General features: G+C 38.7%; 1 protein-coding gene across 1 annotated transcript; it reads right to left on the reverse strand.

The window, feature by feature from the left end:
- On the reverse strand, nt 1-22,760 carry LOC127947062 (neurexophilin-1). The gene is made up of 2 exons (XM_052543981.1): nt 22,246-22,760; nt 1-843 (listed from the first exon to the last, which is right to left on the reverse strand). Exons 1-2 carry the CDS (start codon nt 22,297-22,299, stop codon nt 46-48), a joined length of 852 nt encoding a protein of 283 aa, XP_052399941.1. The 5' UTR covers nt 22,300-22,760; the 3' UTR covers nt 1-45.
- Between the last annotated feature and the right edge of the window lie 2,112 nt (nt 22,761-24,872).

Consider the following 24,872-nt stretch of genomic DNA (forward strand, 5'->3'; position numbering starts at 1 on the left):
CCCCCAACCAATCCTCCTTGCCCCAGTCCATTGCTCCACAAAGCTCTAGCCTGAGGGCAGGTAGGGCAACTCATTGTGGTAATTATAGTCTGGACAGACCTTCTGCACCAGACGGTAGTCTGTGCTGTAGAAGGAAATGTAGATACAAATGACCTTAAAGGGTTTGGAGCAGATCCAGGACACGTGGCTCTGTGTCTGCTCCTGGAAGCAGGTCTTGGAGGGGTCATAGTTGCAGAGCGATGTGCGTTTGCTACGGTCCACCTTCTCGTAGTCAACGCGGCAGTTGAAGATCTTTGAGTCTTTAGGATAGACCACACTCTGGCGCTCCAAGTCAAACTCCACTGCCTTCACTGGAGGTACCAGGCTCACTGAAATGTTCCCCTGACCGGTGGAATTGTGACGGAAGTAGACGCTGAAGGTGCCATTCCCGTGATCCACTATCTTACCCGTGATAAGCAGGTTGAGGCGCACCGTTTTGATGTTGGAGTAGAAGTCACCCCAGCCAAACATTTTCTTAAATTTGCCAGTTTTGACGATTGGTGGGTGCCGCTTGACACGCGGGTTCCCTGATGCATCCGTGTCAGATTTCAGGAGATCGCTGCCTAGCATTTCCCAAAATTCCTGTTTGGAAAAGGGCTCCGGCGATCGATAGGGGAGCTCCATTGTGGAAGTGTTGGCGGCACGGCTGCGGCTGTGCATCACCCAGCGACTCAGGGGTGAAATCGAGCCCTGAGATCCCAGAACCCCCAGAGTTTTTGAGGAGTCTGCTGAGGAGGAGGACTTAGACGTAGACGAGGAGAAGGTAGAAGATAACGAGTGGGTATCTTCCTGTCCTAGAGCCAACTGGAGGATAGAAAAACAGGAGCAAGAGTGAGCTGGTGACTGAAAGTATAATAGAGAAGATGAAAAATGTGACATTTAAAGAGAGAGGAGGTTACACAGACAGGAATTTGAATAGGATCTAGATTTGCATTTCCTAAAGGAAATACTGGTGTTTGCATAGCAGCAAAAGAAGAGTGTTTCCATTTAAATATAGGCTTAGGTTTTAGACTTTGTTTCTGCATAACTTTGATGTTGTCATGATGTTCAGCCTCTGCCTTGTTTTCTGTTGACTGGTTCAAGCTGAATTGATAGAATAAAATTGTAGAGAAATTTTAGAAAAATGTGTTTGAGGAATAGCAGTACAGGTCTGCCTTGTCATCACTACAATTAAAAGAAGACGAATATTAATTCAGTGCTCGCCTTGCGATACAGCATAATTTGAAGGACTAACTTAAAAGAGAAAAGAGAACAGCGATACATCCTCAGCACTTGAATCAACATTCATCCATGGCGAAGCATCATTGACACCTCACTAAATTGTCCAGGCCACATTAGACTGCCGTCAACAGGAATGAATCTCCATGGTCTGACCGGTACTCTACATTCATTGGTTTATGATATTGCTCTAGATATTGCATGGAAATTATTTGATCCCTTTATGGCTTATCTATCTTTTACAGGAGATCTCTAGGACTCCCAGAGCTAATCTAACTAAGTGAGAGTGAGAGAGATTGTGAGATTTGAACTCCTTCATTATCAAGAAACACATAAATCTTGTATTCAAATTAGCACTAATAAATTAATTTTAATGTATTTTAACAGTTTATTTATTAAGGACCTGCTAGACATAAACATACACAGAAAACATACAATAGAGAGAGGAAGAGCTCTGGAGTTGAATGGAGGTAGTGCAGAAAGCATGTAGTATGTTGTTAGATGATATAGTGTGTGTTTGTCTCATTGTTTGTACAGTATATATAGAGAGCTGTGGAGGTGGATGAGATGCCTCTCTACGTGGGCTCATGGATGGGCGAAGAGCCCCAGAGTAGGTGTAACTGGTAATTACTAAATGGTAATGATATATTTGAAACACCTCATACACAGATGATCCAACAAGAGCTCTTATACCTTGGATCAAACTGTTGGATGTGACTCTTCACAGGTTTGGTTTGTGTGTGTGTGTGTGTGTGTGTTGCAGAGTGTCAGAGAACAATGCTTTGATGTATTGTTTATTATCTGATGAGCTCTAAATTCTGTTTGGTCTGTTTCTCTGAGCCATGGGCCTGAGCTGCATTGTATCCGCACTGTCAGTTTCAAAGCTGAAACTCCCCCAAAAGACACATTCAATTCTAGGAAACCAGAGACAGAGACAGAACTCACTTCCTGGTTTATGGATTGCAGAGACCTTGCGTGTTGTGGTGGCCTGGACCACAACCAAGAAAATTAATTCCCACTTTCAATGGTATCCTAGTCAACTGATGCCATCTCACATAACCTATAGTCATGTGACCTTTCGTCTTCACCTCCATCTGTTCCAGGAAATAAAAATATAACTTAGACTTGCCTCTGGAGTGTGAAGTGTCTCTGAACCTGAGGTAGGTTCAAAGAGAGGACACAGATTTAGTAAGCCATTTTTATTTTATTTCTTTTGGATTCTCTAAGGTGAATTTGTTTTATGATGTTGACAAGTTTGATTCATTTTAGCAAAGCAATTTGTTTAGATGGTGAGTTTCAGTTGCTGAAAAATTATTCATCTATTTTACTGTCATTACTTGCTTTACATGCTTTTTTTTTTTTTTGTATTGAAAATAGTTAAAGGGGGGGTGAAATGCTATTTCATGCATACTGAGTTTTTTACACTGTTAAAGAGTTGGATTCCCATGCTAAACATGGACAAAGTTTCAAAAATTAAGTTGTATGTTTGAAGGAGTATTTCTGTTCCAAAAATACTCCTTCCGGTTTGTCACAAGTTTCGGAAAGTTTTTTTCGAGTATGGCTCTGTGTGACGTTAGATGGAGCGGAATTTCCTTATATGGGTCCTAAGGGCACTTCTCCCGGAAGAGCGCGCGCTCCAGTATAGTAGAGCAGTTTAACGCAGTAGGCCCAGTTTAACGCTGGATTTGCGTATCGTTTATTTCTTAAGGATGATGCAGTCCCAACGAAAAAGGGTCACGATCGTGTGTTGGAACCGCAGGCGGTGAGTAAAACTGCTTAAAATATCTCTGCCTCCTTGTTAGTGCGTCCCCTCCCATGCCGGAGACCCGGGTTCGAGCCCCGCTCGGAGCGAGTCGTTGCTGCTGCTGCTCTCGTTCAGTTTCAGCTTCTGGATCATAAATAAACGTCTGAATCTGACTGTTAGCCATGGTTTGTTTTGGATGATGGTTTTTTTCCTCACGGTAATGTCACAGCTTCCAAACGCTCTCAACGCAAAAGCCTACTGGCGCTCGTGATTCTTTAGCTCCGCCCACACGTCACGCCTCTAGACTATCTTTCTCTTATGAATATAATAAAACTAAAGACTTTTTGGAGTTATGAAGGATGCAGTACTACTCTATAGGTACTCAAGATTAACAGGAGATTAAGTGAAAACGACCATTTCACCCCCCTTTAAGTGCCAAAAGACTAAATTAGAATTTATGTTTTTAAAAAAGTTACATAATTTGTGTGAAGTGTTGTTTACGGTTCCATCAGGTCATACTGCAAAAATCCATAAGAAATTCACATGTTTACTTCTATTTTGAATTACACATTGCATTGTGTTGCCTTTTAGTTATCAGGGTTAGGGTTACAAAAATGTCTGTAAACTTTTCCTGTAATGGTGTGGAGGATGTTTTCTTGGCACACTTGTTGGCCATTGTTTAATTTCCACGGCCTACCTGAGCATTGTTTCTGACCATGTCCATCCCTTTATGACCACCATGTACCCATCCTCTGATGGCTACTTCCAGCAGGATAATGCACCACGTCACAAAGCTCGATCATTTCAAATTGGTTTCTTGAACATGACAATGAGTTCACTGTACTAAAATGGCCCCCACAGTCACCAGATCTCAACCCATTAGAGCATCTTTGGGATGTGGTGGAACGGGAGCTTTGTGCTCTGGATGTGCATCCCACAAATCTCCATCAACTGCAAGATGCTATCATATCAATATGAGCCAACATTTCTAAAGACTGAAAGCCAAAGGGGGTCAAACACAGTATTAGTATGGTGTTCCTAATAATCCTTTAGGTGAGTGTATATATATATATATATATATTGTTAATATTAATAATAATCCACATTGATCTATCATTGCTCACAAGACATAGGCATGAATGAGAACATTGATATATAGTGAGAGAGTGTAGAGCTGTAAAACTGTTGTGGGTAGCATACCTGGTTTGGTAAAACTTTGATGTGAAATGTTCATTTCAATTGCATTCTTTTAGCGAAACTGAGCACAGTTTGAGACATTGTTGAGATCCCTAGAGAAATTACTGGTGTGTTTTTCTCAGGTCTAATGTGTTATTACTATTATGCCCCCCCAGTTATTCTTGTTGTTTACTAAACACAATTGAGATATTAAAGATATATTAAAGAGATGTGTGATTTTCCTTTTATATGTAGATATGTGGTATGTTGGTTTTTTAAGTGTAGAGTGTGAAAAGGAAAATCATAAAAGAAAGAAGAGAATAAGGTAGTGCGTTAAGATACCTTATTTGAAACCTGTCTTTATCTCTCAGCATGTTGGACTTATATTCCAACCAGAATATATGCCAGTCCACCCTCAAAGTAAATGTATGCAGTCATAGTCAGTTTTTGAGGATTCTTTGTGTGTGTGTGTGTGTGTGTGTGTGTGTGAGAGAGAGAGATATCCCTGCCAGACTATATAACCATGTATATTCAGACAGTGTGTACGTGTATGTTGTGTGTGTATGTGTGTGTGTATGAGAGAGAGAGATCGCTGCCAGACTATATAAACATGTATATTCAGACAGTGTGTAAGTGTATGTTGTATGTGTGTGTGTATGAGAGAGAGAGATCGCTGCCAGACTATATAACCATGTATATTCAGACAGTGTGTAAGTGTATGTTGTGTGTGTGTGTGTGTGTGTGTATATGAGTCTGTTCTCACTGTCAGGACAGGCCTGATCCACTGAGCTTAAGAATCTCTCTCCTCCATAATGCATGCTGTCCTGTCTAAACCCTGATCTTTTAGCCCCCTCTGATGCTTCACGGCCATCTCATCTTGTCTTATGCAGGCTTATTCTGGCTTAATCAGGCTTACTCATGCCTGATACTCATTTTACTTTACTCTAAGTGCCTATCTCCAATCTTGGTAAGGCAGATTTTATACAGTGCGGATTAGCGCAACATGCTCTGGCTAATTCAGTCTTCCGTAGCCGTGCTCGTTTTGCTCTGGGCTCTCAGTCACTTTGCTTGGATCTTGTGTGGACTTCTTTGTGCCTCTATAAAAGAATGCGTGGATTAATAACTGTCCTTGACGAGCATACAACGCCTTTTCAGACTGAATAATTCTACATTAGCTCCGTTGCAGATCTGCTAATCTGCTCAGCAGCTATGCAGAGTGGGTCCTGCATGAATGTCATGCTGGCTAATTGGGAGTATAAATATTAAAATGCATTATTCTGCTTATAAATACCTGTCTCGACAAGCCTATCTATTTAGTGCACATACAGAATGGGCTAAAAGTTTGTCAAATTCTACCAAAACTTTACGAAAGAGTCTATCTTATTTATTTTCAATTTATTTTAGCACCTCCCAATTACACTGTCAGGGTTTATTTTGTTTTAATTTTAATTTATTTTAATGACCAGCTAACTGTACAGTTACTGTCAGTCTGAATTAAGGGTTTATGGTATTGATTGAATGCCATATGTGTGACTGCAGTGTGATGAGTCTATGTTACAGTCTATTTGGCAGCCTTCAGTTAATTTCAGATCTGTTTGTAAGAATTTCTTAAAAACACTCATTTCTTTTTATATCTAATATTGGGTTAAAAACAACTACTGCTTATAAATGGTTCACACACACACACACACGCACACACACACACACACACACACACACACGCTCTTTGCTGTATCCCTGTGCTGAATGACGCAATGTTGTTTTCACCAACTAAAAGCTTTGTTCTCCATCCCATCATCCTCTGAGGAGTAAACACTCTAGTCTGGATACACTATTCTGATCAGTCAAGTGTTGTCACTTTCTTCCAGAAGGCAGAAGTAATTCCATAATGTCCAGTAAGAGCAATTAATCAGTCAGTCCCAGTTCTTCATCTCTATGCATCCTTTTCTTTTTCTGTGCTTTTTTTCTTTTCTTTTTTCACTTGTTCTTCTAAAACCACCTTAAAAAAACGGCACACAGTAGGCCCAGCAAGTGAATCCCATTTCTCCCATATCTCCCTGGAGAAGCATCTCGGCCCCAGATTAATAAAGAACAAAAATCAAAAGCAGGTAGACATATTGATTTTAATCTATTCAGACTTCACTCTCATTTTTTTTCTCTCTTTTTTCCTCACAGAAGAGAGGATGAATGTGAGGCGGGTTCAAGAGAGGAAGGGTGAGGAGGACCAACCGTACCATTACCCCTTGTTCCTATAACCTGATCTCTGTCTCTCTCTCTCTCTTTCTATGTGTATGTCATTTACTCCCCATATGTTGAGCACTGCTAAATTTACTTATTCTCAAACTTACTGTATTTGCTGTACACAATGCTAGGTTTAGAAGATTAGATTAGTACACATGCTTGAGCAGAAAACATTTAATGCGAAAAAAACAAAAAACAAAGATAAGATTGTGTGGTTAATACTACACAAAAAAAGTGGTGCAACTGTTTAGTGAAGAGACAGGTGTAAAAAGTGCTTCCTGGGTCTTAAACAGAGACTTCCTTTTTCATTTTTGGTCACGGAAACTTTATTTCTAGGGCTCTGTTGACAAATTTCCAACCGTAAATAAATAACATGGAGGGGACTGAAGGGAATTGACAGGATATTATTATCCACACTATACTGTATATCAAGTAACCGAAGGAAAGCATCTCTGAATGAGATGAATTGGATTTTATAACTTCTTTGCCCTCCATGTGAAATTAATGACATGATTTATCCAGTCTTCTGCACCTCTTGACAGGGATGTTCCTCTGTCTTTCATTAATAAGATTTGTAACTACATCAACCATATCCTCTCCCTGCAGACTTGATGTGGTTTTAACTTCATTCCTTTCCTTGTACCATTTAAAGTTAATGGTGCATGGCAGCTGAGACATTCTAAACACTGCAGATAGAATAACACAGTATGTTTTTTGCCAAATGAAACACTCATGAGAGGGGAAGACCGCAGCTGGAGGCGTTGGTAGCATACACAGGACTGAAAGTGTAACGGCTGTCTAGACTGTCCAGCTCTCTAATCCTACACTCGACTTTCATGTGGATTATGGTGGGTCGAGAAAGAAAAAAATACTAGATGTGAAAAACAAAGGCAGGGAAAGACAAGACATCTTTAAATTATATCATACCGCTCATGTTAATACCGTTATAGATTTGTAAATGATAAAAAAAAAGATTAATATCATGATATCAATGTTATAGCGATGCAATGATGTATGGTGGATATACGTTCCCTAGCGCGCACAACAAAAACACCACAAACTCAATAGTGTGTTCGACTTGAAGCATCGCTTTGTTGTGCATGAAAACAAAGTATCGCGAGGGGGGTTCTAGAGTATATTTGAGCACACTCTTACCTTCACAAATAGGCGAGGAGCTTATATTTAGTAAAGCAGCGTGGAGAGAGGGGAGTTGGCCAATGACTTCAGCCGACTGCCTCAGGCCAGTGTTAAAAGACGGCCTGGCGCCATCACGAAAGCTTATCAATTGCACGTTTTAAGCTTTGCCAATTTAAATGTTCAAAACAAAATTCAAGAATTAAGAATTCAAACAGCAGACACGGAAAAACTCAACAGAGAGTTTGTTCCCCCGAGTTTGTTGTGCATACAGAGCGCCGCGCAAACACCAAACTGAGCTCTTCTTCGCTTCCTCACATGCCTGAATAAACGAATATACTTCGCCAGTTTAAACATACAACCACAACAAGACATGAAAAACTTAATTCAGCACCCGCGCGTTTTTCGGTGCGTACAGTGTTCATGCAGAGAGCTGCGGCTACAGCCATTAAACACCAAAATGTCTCTTCTTGCTCTTGAAATGACAAATACATACAAAATTGACAACTCGAAAGTAACCCGGAAAAAACAGTCAGTTATGTCTTGAGTGAAAGTAAACAGTTGCGAAAGAAATGGAATGTGTATAGACTATAAAATGCTATTTACATTGATTATTCAGTTTCTGTACCTGGACACCTATAAACTTGGAAAAACGTAAATGTTGTTTAAATTTTATATTTGTTTATTTGTGCTAGTTACACAATTTCAAACAGGACCACCGGTAAAACCTGTACCAGAGCCCCATAAACCCCAGCTACGGCCCTATACACTGATCAGTCTGCTTCAAGTCGAACACACAGCTGCTGCTGCCACCTTATGACAATAGATTTACACTTTAAATAAGGTAGTCTGTCATCGATGACAGTAGCTCATTGGGAAAGGATTGAACATACCCTTCATTTTGTTTGCACTAATACATGCTGCTGCCTGCCAGCTGCAATCACAAATAAAACATTGTTCCGTGTTTTTATGAAAAAAATGAAAATTTATTAAATTATGAAAATTTTGAGGCTATATCGCCCACCCCTACTTTAATATAACAACAATGTGTGGTAAAAGCACACTGTGCTGAGCGCAGTAAATCCCATTTATTCATAGAGTATTAATTTGTATGAGTTCTTTATGCACCAGTGACTTGCTTACGGGATCCCAAGTAAATTTGGACTTTAATGAGTATATGGCTATGATAGCTGGTTTGAGCTGCAGAACTTGTTTTCTAAGAACTTATGCACAAGAACTAATGGCACATACATTTTAACACAATTAGTCTTTTTTTTTTTTTGACACAATTTGTCTTTTTTTTTTCAGACAGGTAACGTTCTCCAGGTATATGCCAAACCCAGACTCAATTATACTGCTAAACAGACAAGCATGATTTGTCACTCCACAGAACAGGTTTCCACTTCTCCAGAGTCCAGTGTTAGCATGCTCTTTACGCAAACCTATTAAGAGGTGTGTCCAACTACTGTTGTCAATATAGTATAGATTGCAAAAGTACTGAAGAGGCAGTGATCGTGCAAAAGATAAAAGATTATAATGAATAAATGAAACTCACTTAAAGCGAGTAAATGAAACTGTGTTTATTAAGGGCTCCGGGTTTGGATGGTCAGCATGGTTCAATTAACCTCTGCTGGTACATTCTGTAACTACACCATAGTGTTTCTTTTGTGCTTTTAGCAATATAAGAGCCTCGCCAGTCTGTGTGTTTAAGGAGACCTAATGGATGATTCACTAGTTCACGCTTACATATAATTAGCTAAGGTGTGGTATGCGTGTTTGGCGTGCTGTCCGGGGAAGGGCTCTGAGCTCGGGAATGGCCCAAACCTAGAGTACCCCCCCTTTCCCATCTATTTATAAAGTGAACTCAAAGTGAGGAGATGGGGTGGAGGAGGGATGCTGATAAACTGTCAATGGATAGAGGTAAGTCAGCGATATTTATACTATGGGATTTATTACTTGATTATGGTCCACCTGTGTCGATTAGGCTAAGTATCTGACGCGCTCCTCCCGAATCTTGTTAATAAAAACATCATTTAGCAGGGTGATAAAACAAAAAAGGAAAAGAGCACCGCTTTAGGCAGCAGATGGCGAATAGCTGATCAGAAGAAGGAAAAAAAGAATGAAAGAAGGAACTTAGCAACTGAGTCATAGTGCTAAAGGTTGCATAAGGAAACATGGAGGGGGGGAAGAGAAGTAGAGAGTGAATACAAGCGCTTCTTTGGAGGTGAACTCATGTGGGCTTTGAGATTTGAAAAGATCTGCTATAATATTGACAAGTGCAAGGCTAGATCAGAACAGGTAACACCACAGAATCTCATTACACACAACAAATCCAAGCACAGTGCAGGATGTGATGTGTAACTTCAAAACAGAGGAAAAGATTAGACTTCACAAATCATTTACTTTTTTCATATATGCACTTTGTAGACACTTTTGTATACAAATAACAACTTAATTGCATTTAAAGTATGATTTTTTTAACCTCATACTCTGCTGTTTGAGCTACAGGAATGCTATATCTATATTAGTCTATGTCTATTAACAGTAAGGTCACTAACTGTATGTGGTACAGCGAAAAATAACTAGCCATAAATTACTGTAATAGAATGAGCATTTTTATTTGTCCCACTCCAAATTTCAGTTTCAATAGAAAATACATCTAGAAAGAAAAATGTAATTGTAAAGCAATTTTATGGGGCGTTTAGGGTACGCACAATACGAATAATCAAAAAACTGAGCCAGTTGGCTGAAAACGGGTTGTATTTTTGCCGTCTGGTGTGTATCGTGTGAGTCAGTCAGGATGGATGCAATGGGGGTGGGGGGTTATTGTGGTAATTGTGACTCATTTAGAGTTATTTACAACAAGCCTTAGGTGCTTCTCCAGGCGACAAAAAGAGAAGATGTTTTTTTATGGTTTCATACTTTGGATGCAGGGATGAAGGAGTTGTTGAAGGAAGTGAAGAACCAAAAAGATGATAAAGAGATTGGTATACAAAAGTATTGCACATTACAGTATGTACACTAGAGTTAAAAAATTGTGCCTGGTAAGTTTTTTTTTTACTCTTTTGAAATAAATTTCTTATGCTCACCAAGGCTGCATTTATTTGATAAAATACTGTAATTACGTGATTGGTTAAAAACAGCAAAAATAGTCATATTCTAAAATATCATTACAATTTTAAACAGCTGTTATGTATTTACAGCTCCAGAGGCAATCTATTGTAGGTTATTATTATTTTTTTTATTCCTGATGGCAAAGCTTAATGGATATTTGGTGATATTTTGGTGTTCATTTCTCTTCATTATCAATGTTGAATACATTGATAATGAAGAGAAATGAAAAATCACGAAAAATCACTTTTGTGAAAATCATGATATTTTTAAAAATGGAAATCTTTTTGTAACAATGGAAAAATCTTCACTGTCACTTATATAAATTGAACATATCTTTGCTCAATTCATTATTTGATCCCCTACCCCTCTAGCTTTCAGTTCCTAGGTTCTTCTGATAAAAAGTGGATGATTCTCTGTTGTATTTCCCATTTGTAAGTCACTCTGGATAAAAGCAGCTATTAAACAAATAAATGTACAATAAATGCAAATTTGAAAAAAATTCAACCAAAAATAATATAGTGCAGAAAAAGTAAGGCAATTGCAGTAGTGTACTCTACATTTATACTGCACAGTTTTCACATCAAAAAATGTGTATACTATGCACATACTGCAAAGACAGTATAGTGCGGCTTTCCAAACATAGCCAGAGGGAGTGAAAATAAAAAGTGGAGAGAAGGTGGGATGAGCTGGAGGTACAGCATCTCCGATAATGAAGAAGGCATCCGGAGAGCAGGCAGACGACATTCAAAGCCAGAATGAGACAGACAAGTGTAGAAGACAGAGTGGGAGCTGGGAGAAAGAGAACAATGCGAGCAGTTTACAGAAGAGTAGGGAGATGACCGGTGTGGCAATAAACAGGCATTTAAAGCGACAGATACACAGTTTCTACCCAGCCAATTAAAAACAGACTGGAACAACATTCTACCTGAGTCTCTTAAAGGGACAGCTACAGTGCTCTACTGAGGCCAATTAAAGAGACGACAGCACCATTTTACTCAGCAGAGCTCAAGTGACTGCATATGGGAATATATCACTGATTCTGCTGATTTATCCTTTAGGAGAATCTGTTACTGTTCTCAGTGCCATGAGGATCTGTATTCAATGGGCTCTTGTCTGAAAAGGTAGAATAACAGCTTTTCCGAATCACTTTACAATTGAGTAATGGGGTTTATTGTAGCTCTCTTATTGAATGTATGTCACAGATTAGGGTGTCATAAAAAAATACAAAAATAAAAATCAGATCAGCCATGAAAAAAGAAATTGTGTGTAAATTGCAGAAAAAAACTTAACTAAAATTAGTTTTTTGGTTAAACAGTTTCAAACGGTTTTTCATTAAATGTGTATGCTTATTTTCATATTGTTATGAGAAATGATTGTTTGAGAGGAAAAAACCCAGAGCATATCATAAATTGTCGTCTTTGAAATGAATTTTTCAATTTGTATATAAATAAGCCCCTATCAGAGGTAACCTTTTAAAACAGCAACCTTATGGCCTCAGAGGGCTGAAATATATTCCATAATAGTGTGTGAGAATGTGTAGCCAGCTCTGGCCCTTTGAATCACATCTCCCCTCGCAGAAGAACAGACAGATACACTATTACAGAGGTTCAGACTGATAGCACTGGAGAAAGAGGTGCATGTTTTTGCCTAGTCTTTTAAAGAAACAGGCACTGCAATTAATGTAAACCTTCCGGAAGGGAAGAGCCTGTGTCCACTGATTGAAATTTTGTTCTGAAACAAGGAATATGGTTGTTTGTTCCAATGTCCTATAAAGGAGTAGCTATTCAACTTTTGTTATATACTTTTTTTCAGGAGGCAACATGGAATCGAGGTTTTTTTGTAGAAATGTCTGTCTTACAGAGCACACTATACCAGAGTGTGTTATATTTCTCCTAATATAACCAGTGCTGGTGAAGAATAATACTGACCAGTAATTTCATAGCTTTCTTTTCACAAACCAGTCACCTAATTGATAAAGTCAAGGCTCACCCTGCATTTTTATTTAATCACCCTGGGACAATCTGATATTTATTTTGATAGTCCAAAGTGGAAATGAAGCCTAAAAAAATTCTGTTTAATTAAATAATGCATCACATTATGGAAATTCAATTTGTTGCAATTCCATTTTATAAAGTCAGTCGTCTTCTAACCCCCGGCCCCCTAGTGGTCCTACACTTTAGTATCTTTACCTGCAAACTTTTGAAAGGTAGTGTATTTAAAATTACAACACTTATTCATTCAAGTTTGTTAAACATACAGTAAAGCAAATGTGTTACTGTATATAAAAATTAGCATTGATAAATTAAGTAACACATATTAAGATTATTGTAAAGTCATACTATTTTGTCATATTGTGCCAAACTGCGAGCGTTTCTGGAAGTTGTGTTTTCCTAGATGTCCTCTATTGAATATAACTATTAAGTGTGTTGTTGTTTTTTTTAATACAGGTCCTTATTCCAGTGCATTTCTGTCAACCAGATAAAGTAAGTAACACCAGCCACTGCATATGAATCTTAGAAAAAAAGATATTGACAAGTAAGGCTCATGCTTTTTACAAATCTCCAAAGAGGAATGTAGAAAATAAATCAAGGTTACTGACAAGTATATGTCAATAAGTCTGACAATATGTCTTTAATTTAGTGCTAAGATTTGGATGAAAAAACTCCTCTGATCCTCTGAGTGTCAAGGTACTGCACACGAACACACACACACACACACAGTGTTATGTCCCAGCGGAAACACTGCACTGTTAACCTCAGTGTTAAATTAAGTTTGAATATTATGCAGAAAACAATATGTATGAGATGAGATTTTCATTTTCTAAATCACTCCATATAATTGAGGGAGAGGATGGAAGCTACCTCTCTCTCTCTCTCTCTCTCTCTCTCACTCTCACTCTCCGTCTCTCTCTCTCTCTCTCTCTCTCTCTCGCTCTCACTCTCCGTCTCTCTCGCTGTCTCTCAATAAGTGCCATGCACTCCTGTGTTTCCTCAGGCTGTTGGATTGAAATCTCCATCTCTAATATGACATCAATTTTTAATTAAAGGCCCCAGATCCCACTCAGATTCCTGAGTGTTCACCGACACATTTATTTCTCTCACTCTCTGCATCAGACCTCATCTGCTCACACTGGGAGATTTCTCCTTCTGTTACATGATTAAAATCTGCAGACGGCTCTGCCCTTAGAACTAATTATTCCACACCAAGACAAGAGGCGCAAGGGAGAAAGAGAACACAAAGGGGAGAGAAAGGTAATTTCACAAGAAACAAACCGTTTGACTCTTATTGAATTATTTATGCCGGCTTCAATAGGGTCACAAAAGCCCAATAAGCAGCACCTAACACCCACACACGACCTCAGCCCCGGGTACTGGACAAATATCAGTCTCTTCCTCCCTTCTCCTCAAGTGGGCCATCCCACTTGAATTGACCATCTGAAATGATTTGGATGGGTTCCGTTCAGTGATGCTTGTTGAGCGAGGGCTAATTCGGTATTCACAGTGAAATGGCGGCACCTGAATTGGCTATCAAATTTGTGCATTATGCCGTATTGACAGAGAGAGAATTGCATATGGGTGCAAATCAGCACAATCTGGTCTGTGATAGGTGAGGCCGGTATATATGAGCTCGGGAGGAGTGAGGTGGGCTGGGAATTGAGAAAGAGGGTGTGTTAGCACAGCCATAATTGTTCATAACATTTATTTGATTATGGGGCCGTTGGTGGATTGTCGTTTTGTAACCATGAACTTAGCAAAACAAATACAAAATGGAACCTGCAGTACTGTACAAGTTAAAAAAATCCTAATGAAATGTGTCATGTTTATAATATATAAACAAATATAACTGATTTTAACTGTGATAATAATAACTGTTTCTTGAACAACAAATAGGTAGATTAGAATGATTTCTGAAGGATCAGGTGACACTGAAGACTGGAGTAATGATGCTGAAATTTCAGCTTCGCCATCACACATTTTAAAATCTATTCAAACAGAAAGCCCTTATTTTAAATTGCAATAACCTTTCACAGTATTACTGTATTTACTGTTATATTTGATCAAATGAATACAGTCTTGGTGAGCAGAAGAAATGCCCTTCAAAAAACTTTTGAATGGTAATTTATAATTAACATTTAAAAGGCAGGGAAAAACACTTTCTACATATTTGTTTCTATATTTTATATATTTGTGTAACATAAAAACCATGAATAAAAAATATATTGTTTAAACTAAATGTGTATATTTTGAGCTACTCGTTATCATCTGCTGAGAGCATGAAAACAATCGAAACTGTAAAAATGATGTATAAATTGTCATATTTAGTCTGTCATGTTAATTTTGCACATTGTTGGGTCTGTTCTGTCTGATTCCTGAAGCAAAGCCAGTTGAGAGGCACTGTTCATTGTACCTACAAATATTTTGTCCCAGGCCCTTTGAATTTTTTTAGCGACTTCCCTGTAAGTTAAGAGAGGTGAAGGCTGGGGGATAAAGAGGGACACTGTAAGATCCAACAAGGCTATGTGTGGCAGCGGTGCAAGACAGTCTAATGGGAGAGGTTTGATTCTATGTCATAGACACAAACACCATCCTAAACTACATCTGTTCTCTTTCCCTTCCTGCACGGCTGAGAGCACAGCTGATGCCCAAATTAATGGGATTCTCCATAGCACTATAGGACAGGCTCTAACAGGCCATTTAGATCTCATGACCCCATTTGCACTTGTTAGGATCATTCATGGAATGCAATGAGAATCAGGAAGGGAGAGAGAGACACAGAGAGCAGGAGAAAAAGCAGGGTGTGGAATGAAATTGCTGAACTGACTCCTCTGATAAATTCTCTAATAGAAAACGTCATGTCTGGTATTGAGGGATGACTCTTAGAGTGATTCCATTTCAAAGGAAAAGTATAGTGAACTGGATAATTTTAGTGATGTTACACCAGTGTTTTACATCATTAAGGAAAGCCTCAGGAACACCAACCACTTTCATGTTCTCCTCATCTAATAGCAAAAATCATGGCTGAATTTAAAGTTTTCCCCCCGCTACAGTACGTTTGTTCAATATCCTACTTTAAGCTATTTCTGATTGGGAAACAGTGATGCGCGGGTTGATCCAAAATGAGCGGGTGCCTGCGGTCACCCCACGGTTACGAGTCATCCAAAATATTTTTTATGATATTCGGGTCACGATCGATCTGGTCGTTTGAAATAAAGATGCCAATTAAACCTCTGTAGTTTATTTAGTACTAGACACAATTTTGTAATACATAGGCCTACGCTTTATTGGCTGAATAACTGGCTAGAAGATGACGCACAAGATCTCAAAGCCTGTTTCAAACATACTCCGTCTGCAGTGCGTATGCAGTCCGTGTGTGTGTTACGTGTTTGTGGTTTAGAAGCAGCACGGACTCATTGTGCTTTCACACAGGACGCGTTTGAACTCCGCTACTGATCCGCGGATGTTTAGTCCACAAACACATTTGTTCATTTGCAAATACACAAATAGTAAGAGCAAAGTGTGAGAGGCATTTGCAGAAATAATGAATGAATGATGACCAAAGTGCTGGCTTTGTCATGGCCCAATGACGCTACGATGAGCATTTACTACTTTTAAAAAATGCGGGTCAGGAAGCGGGTATATATAATATATATATATATTTTTTTTTTTTTCGGTCCGAGTTGTGGGCGGGTTAGTTGAAAACGTCGGTCAGGTGCGGGTTTTTTAATACATTGACCTGCGCATCACTGTTGGGAAATAAATAAAAGTTTAAACTGAGTAATTTTGTGTACATCTTTTCTTGCAATTAATTCAGCCATCATACAGCGTACATTGCTGTCTAGACATCAGCTAATGAAAAGCCCCATACTAATCTTGATATTTTCAAAAAGTCTTTCTTAGAAGCCTCTGAGCTAATTCTTGAATTGACAGCTCACTTAGTAATTAAGGATTTTAGATTTCAAGAATTAAAACTACAATAGGGTACAATAGGAAAACGATAACCGTTTTCATCCAGCCTTTGCAGGCTTTACCAGCAGATGCCTATGTCACACCCTAATGATGTCAGCAGATGCCTTTGTCACACCCTGATGATGTCAGCAGATGCCTTTGTCACACCCTAATGATGTCAGCAGATGCCTTTGTCACACCCTGATGAGGTCACTGCAATGCTCTGCTAGTACTGTCTACTCTCACAGATGGAGACAGATGTCCATGCTTCAAATAAACTGGATGTAGCACTGCGTCCATGAAGAAACTCATCTTTGCCCCTCTCTACAGGTCTGTTTCTGATTGGGGAAACTATTCGAAGTGTAAAACCTCCTCCGACACAAATAAATCTGTCCTGCTTTCCAAGTCAGCTCATTTCTTTTAGATGAAAACTGATTGTTTTGTGTATTAATTAAAATCCACAATGTAGGTAAACCTTAAAGCATAATTTGTAGGTGTTTTATAAAGACTTATTTTATAAACTGTGTCAAGTTCATGTAGTTGAACACACAATGCTTTTACAGCGTTTATTAATCTTAGTTAATGGTCATTTTGTGCATGTAAAATATATTTTTAATATTAAAAGTTGTACATTAATTCTAGTTACCAAATTTTTAACTAATATCAACAATGAACAAAATGGTATAAATTAACATTTAATTTAAATATATAATTTAACTAATTTTATAAGTAAAATTCATAATTCACAAACGTTAAAAATGTTAATGTAAAGAACATTATGTAGTGTTATTGAATTTATTAATATTTGTATGTGTGCTGACACTTTTGTTGTCTTACTCTACCTGTCATAAACTGATATTTCTGTCTGGTTATGTTTATCTATGAGGAAACACATCAGATAGAAATTGTGAACTGTAAATGATTGTGATGTCAGTGATTTTACAATGCTAGCTATTTCAAGTAGATGGTTCTCTTTTAGGCCAGAAACATATCTGAGTACATAAACGCAGACGCTTCTTCCCACAAAAATTAGCAGGTATCAATGAATTTCAAAACAGTAATATTCATAATACAATACAAGTACATGTTGCTTCTTAGCTTTGTTGCATTGGCCGTAAATCAGGCGTTACCATAAAGGACCTGTTTCTATAGACAGATGCTATGTCAGGTCATCTACTGTCCTGATATGACTGTCTGCCTGAATAACAATACATCTGATTTAATGTCACAGACAAGACATGACAAAGGTAACTCTGTCGCCCCCTTGAGTACTGAGTTTTTTTTTTTTTTTAACAATAGTAATCCAAGGGCACATGCTCTTGCAATGCATTGTCTGTGTTATGTTTTTCTGGCTCAGGTCATAGCCCTAATTACAATGAAGAAAAACCACTGCAGAATCCACTTCTTTCCTTTTACGCTTAGTGTAATGCAGTTAGTTTCAATTAAGCAGTGCTTCAATGTTTATATAATAGCATTTAACTGAGATATAATTGGATGTTAAGAGTAGGAACTAATAATCTATGCATTAAAGCTGTGCTATTTTAGCTGTCCTGTGCTGTTCTCCAGCTTAACTTCAATGTGGAAATCCTGCAATGTCAATGATGCCCATTTCTGGGAAGGAGGCGGATGGGAAACCTACAGTACAATACATGGGCTCCTCCAGGGGACAGCCAGTCTGTGCTAATGAATCAAATTCTCAGTGTTTAACATCTGGGACACAGGTAGACCACAGTTTTTAAACATTATAAATGGACTTGGACTTCAACTGGACAATTAATTTGTCTGATTCTCGTTGGTGCGCAGAGGTGGTGTGCCCTTCTATGATGCTTTGTTACAGTATTTAATCCGGCCTGCCTGAACCCGTGGGCCTGCCTACCTGGCGGTGTTTGTGGTTTAGGTGCTGCAACTGGAGTGCCTGCGTTCCTGGCGGGAGTGTTTTGTGGCATGGTGAACTGCATTGCCGGGTTTTCCCAATTGCCATTTGGGGTCTGCTCTGCACTCCTTCGGGCTATGTGGAGGACGCCAAGTCATCGGGTGTTTCCTCTCAGGGTCCTGGAGTTTGCACTCCTTGTTGTGTTTATGTTTTGATTTTTAAAGCGCTTTGAGCTCCTGAAAAGCACTATATAAATAAAACATTATTGTAACATGCCCTTTTACTGTCTCAAGATGAACTGTGGGTCATTCTAGGGGAGAGTTTCAGAGTTTACTTGTACTGTTAATCTGACCAGACAAGGCAGCAGACCGTGAGGGACAGACGAGGGGAGTAGTTGAACACGTGAGTCATAGAATATTTGTCCATTAATGGCACGAAAACAAGATTTTTTAATAGCTTAAAATCAAGCAATAATGTTAAAGTAACATAGTCATATTCGAATCCCGAATGGATTTGGGTCTATTTTATTCTGGATTTTTTTGTGATTTAGGTTAAGAAGAATGACTGTCCAATCAGAAACATCTCTCTAAACTCAGTGCGTCTAAAAGCACAAACAATTTTCATCAATATTGATCACATGCAGTTAAAGGAAGGTATGTTTTTTTTTCACTAAATAGTCTGTTTTATTATTATTATTATTATTATTGTTTTATTTCTGTTTATGCCAGAAACAAAGTTTACTGCACACGCCCAGACAGATGGACTGGAGTTGTCTGATTTTAATGGTGTGTATTTTCCGTCATGACTGTGTAGAGAGTGGACAGCCTGCTCTGAAAAAATCACATCTTCTAACTGTATTAATTTAATGAGAATGATGCTGAGCCAATATCACTAGCATAAGCACGTTTAACGTGGTAAATGCCTGCAATAAGCTCTTAACTGCAATTACATTGTCCTGTGGAGAAATACTTAAATCATCACAAATCAGAAGAGAAAGAAGGTGAAAAAGATGACCATTGCATATTGTATGCATGTACTTTTTTATTTTATATTAAATTATTGCATAGTGTATATAGTTGTGTTGTATATTGTTAACATTTTATATGGCTAATATTTTGTATTGTTTATATCGGGGTTACTAATTGTTTTATATTGTGCGAACTGACGTGTGCGGTACAGATCTGCTCAGTTTACATTCAGCTTCAGAAAAAAATACTCCCTATCTGAATATAACTCTGCAATATGTATGCGACCAGGATTTGGATGTTTCTAACCTCATAAACATCGGTTGATCAGTGGGTTTTCTTAGATGCTAAATTCAGTCATCTCATGGCACAGGCCATAGATTTAATGAAAGCTCAAAGGCTGGAAGGCTTTATTTAAGGCCCTTAGTTTCAACAAAGCTGATGAAAATTAAGGTTGATTATTAATCTGCTCTACATGTCTATTAATAATAGTGGCATAATAGTGTTTAATATGGGATAATTCATGGATTGCTCTATAATTTATCACTGTCACACAGCAAATGAATTTCCCACGATGCCCAATTGAGGTGTGTGAATGCGTAAGCCATTTTCTTGCGTCTGACTCTCCCTAAGGTGGCAGATAAATGACCTAATGCCATAAGCTAAATTGGATAATTACATTATTAGTGATTTCCTGATTCAAAGAATGGTTATATATCTGAAAGTATGCAGAGACAGCATTCTGCAAGCCACACAAAGCAGACTGTGTATGGTATTGTAATAAAATTTCTTATAACCTTCACCTGTAATTTTATGAGTCTGCTCTTTTCAGCCTGTTTCTTTTCTTGGCTGTATCTTTTCATATAACTTAGAAATAGCTAGAAAGTGATATATATATCACTTTCATTTGGATATATTTCTTTAAGATTGTGTTTAATCTTTATTAAAATTTGTCAAGCCCAGAAGATTGGTGATGCCCTGGTATGTATGCTGTGTATTTCTCTCAGGACTGACCCCCCATCAAATCCAAATTTAAGACTTACAGACTGAAGGGAATGTGACCTTATTAAATTTCCTGGCAGCCCCTTCTCAGTAAATTACAAGTAGGTGTTTTGTAATTAATCTAGGGAAGATTTCTCATGGTTATTAGGTGTCCGCCCCCTTTCAAATGGACAAATGATAGTAGCCAAATGGGAGGCTTTACAGCAGGAAGCGGGGTTTGTACTAATGCAACATCCTACTGAAAGTTCCAGTATGTGGCATAATTAAACAGCAAATAAAGCAATGCTTGTTGTTTAGATTGCAAACTCCGATATGCTTCTCTTTGTTTGCCACATTAATGACAGCATTTTGTATCCCTGTAGAATAAAAGAGGATTAAAGCGTGTCAAAGAAGAAGTCATGAATTATTCCAGCTATACAGCAGATAATTGTAACACGGAGACTGCTAGAGGGGGATTAAACGTAGACTGCTATAACACCCTCAGCAGGTGCATAAAAAACAGGCAGCCGTTTACAAACCTTTGCTCTAAAGTTAAACTAAGGATACCCTGGCATACTTTACCCATTAAAATCAGTACACCAAAGGCAGTGTAAGGCTTTGTACAGTGTGCCAAGATAAAAACTGACTCTTAAACACAGAGGACATATTCATTATAGTTATTGTTGTTATCAAATCGATTTTCCTATTGTTAAATCGAGTCACATCTCCCTCAAAAATAAATTCTGTTAATTTATAATACGACTGTAAAATCTTATTTCTAGAAATGTAAACGTTTTCTCTTTTGCTTTGACTTATTTAAAATTGTAGGTTATAGGTTGAGCATATTAACTTTTGTCTCCTTGCACTGTGAACAATTATATAATTATTTTACTCTTTTTAACTTCAGGCTTATATCAGATTGTCACACCACTTGTCTGTGGTTGTGTCTTTGCGGACTAGAATATGTGAGTGGTGCGGATTTAAGTTCTTATAAGAGCAATTTTCCAGAGTGTTTATTTTCCTCCTCGTTCCATCATCGTTTGAAGCCACAGAATGGAAAACCAGTGGAGTGTCTACAAGCTCTCAGGTGCTCTGTTCCACTCACACACACTCTTCCACGCCAGCTTTCAATGTGTGATTTGCTTAGTGATAGAAGCTTAACTTCTTATGGTCTTTTGTTCTGAAACTCAAGTTTCATGATATGAGTTACTTGTATTAAAACTAGTGTATAATAGCACATAACACTCAGAGCTGTGCTGTAAAAATAACTATCAGCACTACCTCATGTGATACTGTTAAAATGTTTTCTACAAGTTTTAACATTGTTACATTGTGTGTTTGGATTAGAGTCTCTCTCTCTCTCTGTCTGTTTGTCCTGGTCCACCTACCTTGGGCACCAGGTGAGCAGTCACTGGTGCCCCCTTGAAAAATTAGGATCGTGACTCCTCTGAATTTTTTTTTTTTTTCTCACTGTATCGATCATTTTCCCCTCTCTTTCCATCACACACTCACACAAAAAACACAGAATAGGCATGGGACCCCTTGCGCGCGAAGCGAACCGTGGCGTTCAAGAGACAATCAATAAACGCTCGAGCGCGCGGAACCATCCAGAGCTCGCGCCCTAAACTCTCGCCCTCAAGTGTGAAGCGCGAGCGCACGGCGGGAAGACGTTAACGGTCACCCCTTGACGCGCAAGTGACGGCCACTTGAAGCGCACAACTCAACTGTTGACAGAGACCCCGTTCGGTTCAGTAAACGCAATGCTTAAACTTAATATCACCCCTTAGACCTCAAATCACCCCCCTAGCCGCTCACCAAGCAAGCTGTCCCGTTGAGGAGCAGCAGAATGAAGCCGTGGTCGGAGCGCATCTCGTCGATGTCCTGTCTGTCGACAGCTCTCCGTTCAAGAAGACGCGGTTCCTCTGGTACCGTATCCAAAACAGTCGAGACCCGGTCCCATGTCCAACATAAAGTCAAGCACGAGCTCTCCTCTGAGTGGAATCCCACCTGCTGTCTGTCACGGTAAACTCCGCTACTTGGAGAGTGTCACATCCAAAGGTGTCTGGAAACTGACAGGATACTTCTTCGCTGCCATCTGCGTACACTTAGCTCCGATTCGTGTTGCTGTGTGAGGGGAATCATCACCGTTATCCGCGCTTTTATGTGCTGGTGACAGTTAGGATCCCAGTGCGCGAGCCTGACCAGTGCACAAACTCCTCGAGGGTCGCACATATCAGTACATGCAGACTGGCAGCAGGGCTCCTACACGCGCTGACGTTTTAAACCCCCCTCTCTCTTTCTCTCTCCATCCTCAGAGCCCCCAATCTTCCTTTTGCACTCTTTCCCTCACTTTCCCATACTCTCTCTCTCTCTCTCTCTCTCTCTCTCTGTGTGTGTTTAGGCGCATGCGCGAGCGTGGTAGTTGGAAAGCAGGTGTGCAAACTGAGTCTCTTTCAGTCCCTTTTCTTTGTTTTCTCTTCTGGTGGCTTTGTATTAACTATAATATCAACAAGCTTTGTTGCTCGTTTCCCTTAAGCCATTTGCGTCGTTTTGTTGCACGCCAGTATTGCGACTAATGACGCAACTAATGCTGCGTAATGAGTGCAGGTTAGTGGCACCAGCAACTAAAATATATAAAATGTGCCAACTTTCGTCTCAAATGACGCTATTGTTCGAGTTAACTCGATATGGTAAAATTGCAAGTCCGTTCAGAACGATAATTTTGGCTTATAAAAACACATCACCTAAAGGGTTAGTTCACCCAAAAATGAAAATTAAAGGCATGAATGACTCACCCTGAAGTCATCCTGGGTGTATATGACTTTCATCTTTCAGAAGAATCCAGTTGGAGTTATAAAAAAAAAGAAAAAAAGTCTTTGATCTCTCAAGCTGTTTGAGGGTTCTTGAGAGAAGTTTAATAAAAAGCGCATCCATTGAAAAAAATAGTGTCTGACCAGGCTCTGGGGGTGAACAAAAGGCCTCCTGTAGTGAATTGATGTGTTTTTGTAAGAAAAATATCCATGTTCAAAACATAATAATCATTGAAATCTAACTTACGCTTACAGTTGTAAACAAAGCAGTTCTGGGGGGAACTATATAAATATTTTACTGCGTTTTGAATATGGATAATTTTCTTATAAAAAACACATTGATTCACTACAGAAGGCCTTTGTTCACCCCCCGGAGCCGTGTGAGATACTTTTTAATGGATGCACTTTTTATTAAACTTCCCATGATGCGATGCAGTGCAACACTCTCTGAGTGGCAACAAACAGCTTGAAAGAACAAAGACCATTTTTAAAATAACTCCCGACTGAATTCACATGAAAGAAGAAAAACATATACACCTAGGATGATTTCAGGGTGAGTAATTTATGGGCTAATTTTCAACTAATTTTAAAACTAAGCTTTTAAACATACGTTATGTTTTAGAAGGCAGGTACTGATTGGATGTTTTTTTATGGTGCCCAGGGAGGGACGTGGTTGGTTCACTTAGTTTTGTCGTGGCCATGACATAATAACTCGTGGGAACATTATAATATGATGTGACCACAAGATATTAATTTGTGGGAACATCATATTAACTTTTGGAAACGTCATATTATGTTGTGACCATGAGATAATTTGGTCAAGTTAACGACATCCTTATGTTGTGGCCTTGCTATGTTGAGGGAATTATAACTTCAGTTATTATAAAGACACATTAATTTCCACACCCTATAAGTCTGGAGCCTCCACTGTCTGTTTCAAGCGTCAGCTCCCATAGTGTTTCCGAAAAGTAAGATAATGTTTAATACAGCAGATTCAGCCATAATCGTTTCCTGGGTTGCATATGTATGTGTGGGGCAGAGCTATCAAAATAGGGATGATACCCTTTTGGGTTAGGGGCGTGCTTGTTTTGGTGATTTGAAATATCATCACTAGCTACCAGAAATCACCTACCCCACCTTTGGAGGGGTCTAGACAGATGGTAAATATTTAAAAATATGAAAAACACAGTGTACGTACAAACATTGTCCCTACACCATTTACTGACCAGAAGCTTATAACTGTTTACTGTACATTGACCTCCAAAAGAAGTAGTAATGTTTTAATTTAAAACTGCTACAGAACAAACATTTTTGTTAAAGTTTTAAAGTTGAAACTTTTTTGGCAAACATGGAAAAGTGAGAAAAATAGATAGGGAGACATACTTTGCTGTGAAATAGGTAAGGTACATATAAAAGTGTTTTGTCAGCAGTATGCATTGGCATCCCATTCAAAGTTGTGTTCGAAAAGCACTTTGGAGTGGCTCCAAAAAGAAACCCTTGTCATTGAAAAGAACATGTTGGATGGAGATCTTTCTGCTTATTTACATAAGTGGACTGAAAAGAAATTAAAATTGAGCTTTGTTTTAAATGAGAAGGTTAAAGGTGCTCTTGTAAGAAGCAAGTTTTTATTAT

This window comes from Carassius gibelio, chromosome A3, assembly GCF_023724105.1.
Source record: "Carassius gibelio isolate Cgi1373 ecotype wild population from Czech Republic chromosome A3, carGib1.2-hapl.c, whole genome shotgun sequence".
Taxonomy (NCBI): Eukaryota; Metazoa; Chordata; class Actinopteri; order Cypriniformes; family Cyprinidae; genus Carassius; species Carassius gibelio.